At 42.4% G+C, this 7,903-nt stretch overlaps 1 protein-coding gene across 1 annotated transcript; it reads left to right on the plus strand.

The window, feature by feature from the left end:
• The first annotated feature begins 5,232 nt into the window (after positions 1–5,232).
• Positions 5,233–7,701, plus strand: LOC135520416 (tau-tubulin kinase 1-like). Its single transcript, XM_064945974.1, has 2 exons — positions 5,233–6,674; positions 7,009–7,701. The coding sequence occupies exons 1-2, from the start codon at positions 5,233–5,235 to the stop codon at positions 7,436–7,438; spliced, it is 1,872 nt and encodes a 623-aa protein (XP_064802046.1). The 3' UTR covers positions 7,439–7,701.
• Positions 7,702–7,903: the final 202 nt, after the last annotated feature.

Here is a 7,903-nt window from a genome sequence, read left to right on the forward strand (position 1 = left end):
GCTAAGGGTGCTTGGGGAAAAAAATGTTACTCCATTTTGGAGAAACAAGGTGAAGAGGAAAGGAGACCAGGAAGAGTATTGGTTATTTCCACACTCATTTTATGCCACTTTCTCTCCAACGGAAAAACCAATGGGGTAACAGACCCTTAAGTGGGTAGCAGTTCTAATGTAAAGGACATGCATTGTAGATGTAGCCAAGTGAAAAAATGTACAGTATAGAAATGAATTGTATAGAATTACACCTCAGACCCGTGACATCACAGGCTTCACACTGCACTGTATGCTGATTTTGCTACACACCAAGTTTTTTTGGATGTCTTTTCAACATTTAATGAATGTTTTATGCTGATATTTTACTGATGTCTTCTGGTCATAACCATGTATCTCTTGGCTTTGTGTTCCCTGTTTTGCTGAAACAATTGTGAAGAGGAACGACACTACTGTATTTCTGAAATGGCATAACCACATGCAGCCTTCTTATTTGGTCTTCTCAATGAGTAGGATCTTATGTTTCTTTTATGATTGCTTTTGTGAATGCGCTAAAGGGCTACGCTTACAAAATATGCACCACTTTTACTTTTGCCAAGCTTTGCATTTAAGACATTTGCATTTACTTAACAGCACTAAGAAGCAAGCAAGCATCCCTCTCTGAATGTCGCCTCTGTCTCTGATTAGAAAAGATAACTATTCCATCAGTTAATTTCCCACTGCTTTTGGTTTGACGATTTTCTGCAAATCATGCTAGTCGTTTTGTGTGTAGCACCACGCAGCGAGCACTACTCAGTGAATGTACTGAAAGTGGAATAGCTGCTAACTCCAAACTTAATTTTGTACATATGCAAATTGTTCCTTGACATTATTAGCACTGCTATTAAACAACATGTTTAAATTTTTGGCCGTTCTCGGTAAAACAAATCTCGCCATAATACGCTCAATCAAAACAGGATGTCAAACATTGTCACTGAACTCTAAAAAATAACGCAGGCAATTTTGAAATTGACTTGCAGAGAAATTGTATTGTACAAGACTGTTTTCATATTTCTAACCCTATTTGCATGATATATAATAAGATCAAACTCTGGCTATGAATGTATAGTAGGGTTGTTCTATTAAATGAGTGCCTTTTGCGTCCCTTTAATGTTTTTCCCTTGTCCCATCCGGCTCTAGCGACTCCTCGGGCGCCTGCAAGCTGACTTCGGTCGCCAGCTAGACTGTTTCCTCCAACAAATTGGTGCGACTAGCTTCCGGGTTAAGAAAGCAGTGTGTCAAGAAGCAGTACGGCATGGCAGGGTCATGTTTCGGAGGATTCATGGCTCTCGACCTTTGCCTCTCCCAAGTCCGTAGGGGAGTTGCAGCGATGGGACAAAACTGTAACTACCAAATCGATATCACGAAATTGGGGGTAAAAGTACAAAATAAAATAAAACAATTATAATAATTGTGCACTAATATTGAATTCTAAAAGCCTGTTATATTCAATGAAGTACCCTTTAATATAGACCACATGGACAATTCAATAAGTCTGTTTTATAATATGAATAAAGACGTGCTGAAGTGCCAACATTTTGAAAGGTCCCTCAAATTCTTCAGAATTTAGGAAGATTTTAACCAACTTAACCCCAAAAAATTCCCAAGTCTACACCATCATTGTAAAGCTATAAGTTATGTTGATTTCTGAAAGATTATTATATATTTAATGTGATCAGTGGTTTATGTGCCTCTGTCCCTCATTTTTAGGTCAACCCTGTTAACTGAACTCTCGTTTGATATGGTGAAACTATTCATTTGGTGAAATCAGGTTATGTTTGACTAAGTTATACTACTCAAAGGGCACCCAATTGGTGGAACAACCCAGTATTTTTTTCTGTGAGTTATGTACAGTACATTACCACTGGTAACGGGATAGTCCCAGTCGGTATTAGAACGTCCCAGCCCTGCTCACACTTTTCTTGTCTGCTTGTTTTAGTCAATTACAAAACTACATTTAAGAAAAGTACAATATGTCTAAAGATTACTTTTCAACATTGCCTACTTAAAAACAGAATATTGTAGGGCTTCCCTCATGCCCCTTTTCATGATGGTGCTAGCGGCCGTGTGAGTGAGTGCTAGCTAGCTACCGACCGCGACATTAAGCTAGCCAACACAGACTATACAGCTACAAGTAGTGAATGGAGTTACAAGCAGACTATTTTTAACAAGTTAACTGTCTTACCTGTGAGGAAATGTTTTCCATACACATAGCTATGTGTAGCATACTTGGACACCGGCTCCCCACTCTCCCACACCAAATAGCCTGAAGCCACAGGGCTCTTCTCGCAGTCTCTATTTCCAAACGTGGGAGCAATGCGAACCATAAATTGGGATTTCTTTTACCTGTTTACATGTACATTGAACAACACAGCAGCTTTTTGGCATGTTTTTTGTTATTTCTGTATAACTAAAAATCAACGACGAAGGAAAGAATGTTTGTTTTCCCCAATTTGTGGGCGTGCAATTCCTTATTATTATTATTATTATGTGCATATTGACTTGGAGTATACTCACCGATCAAAAATTAATTTCAAGTTGCAGCGAAGAGGGACTGTGATTCGCACCTTCTAATTTTAATTTACCAGATTGCAAGTTAAACATATTCGGTTCACGTCACTGATACATGAGCACATCTTCCATATGTTCTGCATATCCTGTCCTATATTCCGAAAAATGCCTTGTTCCACAAGGCTGGGTGTCCAACCCAGATGGCAGTATAGGTTGAGAGATCTGCTGTGAAATCCACAGGACATTGGGCAAAGTGTCTGTTTACTGCGGCAGAAATCCCTTTTAGCCATGGACTAAGAGTGATTGAAAATGCCATAGATGTGATACCTGTATAACATTACACAAAGCCACTGCACATGTAAAGTACACTGTATGTTCAAAGTCCCCGTACCCTTAGGCTTTCAAGTTGAGTTAATATAAAAAGCCTGACTTGGTCTTGTAAACAATTATCACTTGAATTGCAGAATCATATTTGTCAACCATAGCCTAGAATTTGTTTTCAGTCTAAGTCTTAGGTGTTGAATGACTTGAATATTTTATGCGTCTCCATAAGGAAAATTTACTGAAAAATTAAGATGTACCGTAAAACTTCAATTAAACGCAGTCTCAAATAGCCACCTGTCCCTTTTAATAGCTGGGCAACGGCACACATTTAAGCAAATAAACGCGCGTTTCAAATGAACGTCGGGTCTAAATTAATTGTTTACGGTTACCATGAATTGTGTACAAGGTTTCATATTTGATTTGTTACATTAAATAATTCAGTAATTAATGACTTCAAAAAATTATGACAGTCATCCATCTTTGTTGCCAGTCAGCAACTGCTAGCTGTTGGCTGCTAACAGCCGAGAACTGCTAGCTAACTGGCAAGCACAAAAACAGTCCATCGGGAGTACAGACCCCCAGAGAAAGTAAGAACTGCCGAAAATGAACAGTCAAATAGGATAATTATTCTGTCAAAGAAAGTTTTATTTTTATAATTTAAATAGAGGCATTTTAAGACAATCTTGACAGTGTGTGGAAATGAAAAAATAACTAGGGTACGGGTATCACTAAATTGATCATTAACATTTTGAAGCTGAGCCATTTGCTTCTGCTCTGCTGCGCAGTACATATCATGGTGTCAAGTGCTTCAACCTCGTCAAATATAAGACAAGACATTTGTTTTGAGTCTACAGGAGAGATTACTTCACTGAAAATAATGTTCCTTGGGTTTAGAGTGACAAAGTAGCTAGTTTAACAGCAAACTGCTCTCTGTCTCGTCATTGTGCAGAACAGCAAGCAAAGCACATTGACAAAGCACATGCACAGAGCCGCATGCACGAAGTCGTATTCAGAGTGCATGTAGCAGCGCAGGGAGCGAATGACAAAGATGAGCAGCTAATGGACACCAACGGAGGAGGTTATTTCTGATTTTGGGTTTGGTTAGGGCCTGAAATTTGTCCGAAACAACCGTTTGGGCTTAAAATGCGTTTAGGTTTACAAAATGTATGCCAGTGCAGGGCTCTAATGTAGGCACACAAATGCCTCGTCTATTACTTGAAGTTGTACGGTACATAGTTTTTCATCTGACCAGATTTGAAAAGTGGATATCCGTACATTTTTTTTTCTAAACAGGGTATAGTGCATTATGTGATTGATTGCATTTGAGGAGATAGATGTTATGAATTTGTTCAATGAAGCTGCAAGGACCAATTTGGATAATCTATTAAGTTTCTGTATGTTTTTTATTTGGTGTCTATCCATTTCAGTAAATTCACATGTACAACCTAAAGAAATGGACAGATTTCTGTCAAAATGTTGTAAATGAATGAGCATTCGTCGTCACATTTGGAAACACTGGCTTATTCATTGTCTCTGTTTGTCAGCTCTTGAAAATACTGGCAATAAAAACAGAGGGCTCATGAGATAGTAGAAGGTACTGTATGATAGAATTGTCAAAGAAAGAAATAGTAGTGATTATAACTGCAGTATTTGTCAAGCGTGATCCATGACTGTCTTTTAGATGTACGATACACGGTATATACATGTCTAAGCATTTTTTTGTATCACAATACAATTGTACAGTCTGCTTGTAATATTTACAGGTAAAAAACATGTATTTTAAACCTTTTGTAAATCAACTAAACTTATGTACATACAACTCAATAAATATTCCATTCCCAATGGGCAAAACTGGTTGAAATTATGTATTTTTAACATTAAAACTGGTTGAAAAGATGTCATTTTAACCAGTTTGACTATTGCGTTCTCAGTTAATCTGTAGTAGCATGCAAGATAGTTGGTTTTAGTGTGTATATACTACAGTACTGTGTGTCAAATCTTTATGAAGGGAAACACTTAAATTACAAGATATTGGACTGTGTATCTAAAAGGGAAAACTCTTCAAAGCATTTTTGTGCCTTTTCTAAAAATGTATGTAATCTAGACAATCTTTAAAAGCCTGTGAATAACCAAAAAAACATTAAATTGTTTGGGGGGAAAATGCTGTCCCTCGTTTCGTTCTTTATGAATTTATCTTAGATGTTCACATTACACAATCTTGGGTGTTTTCACAGTTTTGTCCCCATTTACATCATGTGACACGAGCCATATCTTCCAAAATAGTTGTGGTTTTATATTTTTTGCCTTGACCATATTTCCAGCATGCCTCTTGTAAAAGTAATTATTTAATTGCATCTTTTGTAGATGATCATGTCTCTGACTGAGCACAATGGCCTATATCAGCCCTGTCCAGACTTCAGGACCAAGGGCCAGATGGATGAGAAGGAGTATTTCCACATCCTTCCCCAGCTCCAGGTCAAGAGGGCCGACTTCCTCACTGTCATGCTGACCGGCACCCTTCCTCAGCGGCGAACCTTCCCAGCAGCTCTGTCGGCAGAGAACGAGGTCCAGGAGCTCCAGAGCCCGCGGGACGATGATGTGTCCAAGAGTGAGTCAAACAGCGAGGCCAGCCAAAAAAGCACAGAGCGGAGCCAGGATGGGGCGCCTGACACCCTCATGGCCGGCCCCCGGGAACCCACCTCAGCCGCAGATGCTGACCCTGACTTTGAGGACGGCTCCAAGACCCTGGTTCTGTTCTCGCCGGGGGATACCCGGAAGTCTCCATCAACTGGGGGAGAACACGTCCTGCTCGAGGTTGACTTCGGGACACCGTCTGCCTCTACCCCTAGGAGCGATATGCCTCTGGTGGGTGCGGCCAGCCAGCCAGAGCTCTCCTTCACACTGAGGTCGGACTTGAGACCATCCACCCCTATCGCCCCCGCATCTCCCCCCTTCACCAAAGTTGAGCTCACCTTTGTCCACATCTCCGAGACTTCCCACTTTAACGTCATGTCTTCCAGAGGTCAAACCGCAAAGGAGAGCGGCGACCACTGCGACATCTCATCCGTTACTCAGGAGGCCTCACCATGGGAAGGAGACACCCGTAAACAGACCGGACATGTCGAAAAGGGTGAGGAATCCCAGAGTCCTTCCAGAGAGCCCCAAGCCCATTCTATCCCAGACGTGACCCTGGAGAATGGTGTGACGCTCACCAAACCGGACGACCGCCCAGCGCTGGTCTTCGTCAAGTCTTTGGAGCCTGTCCCGGAAGCCATGTCGCCCATTCTGGAACACAAAACTCTCTCTGTAGATTCCATCAAGGGGCAATTGTCTACCGAAGGTATTGCCCACGCTGAACTACCGCATACCGCCCTCAGGCGGAGGATCAAAAGCCGCATCCCGGTTATACTGTCTGAAGAGGGCACAGGCTCGGAGCGTTCAGCCTCGCTCTCAGCCCGGGCGCAACTACAGAAGAGTGCCCGGAAACTGGACCTGGCACGCCTGGTGGTGCAGAAGCAGCAGGGCCGCTGGATGAGGCTGACCTCGGGGACATCCTCCTCGCTGTCCTCCGGCGATGGGAGGGCCTCCGAGAAGCTCGACACTACCGGCTCGGAGGAAGACACCCATGCCTCGGATGAGTTTCTGGCCAGGAGGAGGTCCTGTCTGAAGGCTAGGGCAGGGGCTGGAGGGGACCAGGGCCAGACGGAGTGGAACAGCAGGATCCCCAGGCCTGTCACCCCCATCAAGAAGCCCTCTCCTCTCGCTCTGCCAGGATCGGGCATTTGTGGAGATGCATCCACCTTTGGTAATGGGTAGGTAGTGTTCACAACATCATGTTTGCAAACATAACATTCTAACATTGTATGGCTCATTGGTTACAATAGTAAATGAAAAGACCCTTGATTGTTTTACTATAATTTATGAGAACTCTTCTTTGCGGTGCAAATATCAAGAGTTTAGCCATTGCCATTTCTGTCAAAGATGGTCTGATTTATCTTGTTTATGACCTAAGCTTAATTTGATTGGTTGAAAGGTGTCATGTTACTGTAAAGTTTTATGATTTTTGTGATAACACTTGAAAATTATGACTTATCAAAGATTTCCGAGGGGAAGGATTAACTCTTATTCCACCTATTCTCATTTCAGGCTCCAAGTTCAGAAAATAGGACTAAGCACTCTCCCAACCCAGAGGCAGTCTAAACTTCTGCAGACCGGCTCCTCTTCTTCCTCCTGTCCAAGGCCCTGTCCTGTCCCCGCCCAGCCCTGCGGAAGCCGCCGAATGCCCCTACGCTGCGTTTTTGTGACCCAACGCAGCTTAAGCACCTCCCACTGCAGGTCAGACAGCCCCTCCCCCCAGCGTCTCCATCCAACTAGACAGTCCCCCTCTGTCCGGCCCACAACTGCCCCTCCCCTCCAGCCAAGGGCTAATACTACTACTACCAGCATAAAACGGGCCAACTCACAGGACCCCTTTACCCAGGTGTCCACCGCTATGCCTGCCAGAATCCGAGCCAAATCCACGGGCCCTGCCAAAGCGAAACAAAGCACAGGGGACAAGATGGCTGCCGCGAGATAGTAAACAGATTCACTGGGAAGAAACGCATATGCTTCTCTGTTGTCCTCAGAAAAACTCAATGCTTCAAAAAGCTCCAGCCCGGACCCAAATTAAGACTGATGCGGTGTCCCATCTTTTTTTACCTTCTTTGATCCAAACCATGTACAGTGGGGCAAAAAAGTATTTAGTCAGCCACCAATTGTGCAAGTTCTCCCACTTAAAAAGATAAGAGGCCTGTAATTTTCATCATAGGTACACTTCAACTATGACAGACAAAATGAGAAAAAAAATCCAGAAAATCACATTACATTGTAGGATTTTTTAAATGAATTTATTTGCAGATTATGGTGGAAAATAAGTTTGATCAATAAAAGTTTATCTCAATACTTTGTTATATACCCTTTGTTGGCAATGACAGAGGTCAAACATTTTCTGTAAGTCTTCAAGGTTTTCACACACTGTTGCTTGTATTTTGGCCCATTCCTC

Source organism: Oncorhynchus masou, chromosome 4, assembly GCF_036934945.1.
Source record: "Oncorhynchus masou masou isolate Uvic2021 chromosome 4, UVic_Omas_1.1, whole genome shotgun sequence".
Lineage (NCBI taxonomy): Eukaryota > Metazoa > Chordata > Actinopteri > Salmoniformes > Salmonidae > Oncorhynchus > Oncorhynchus masou.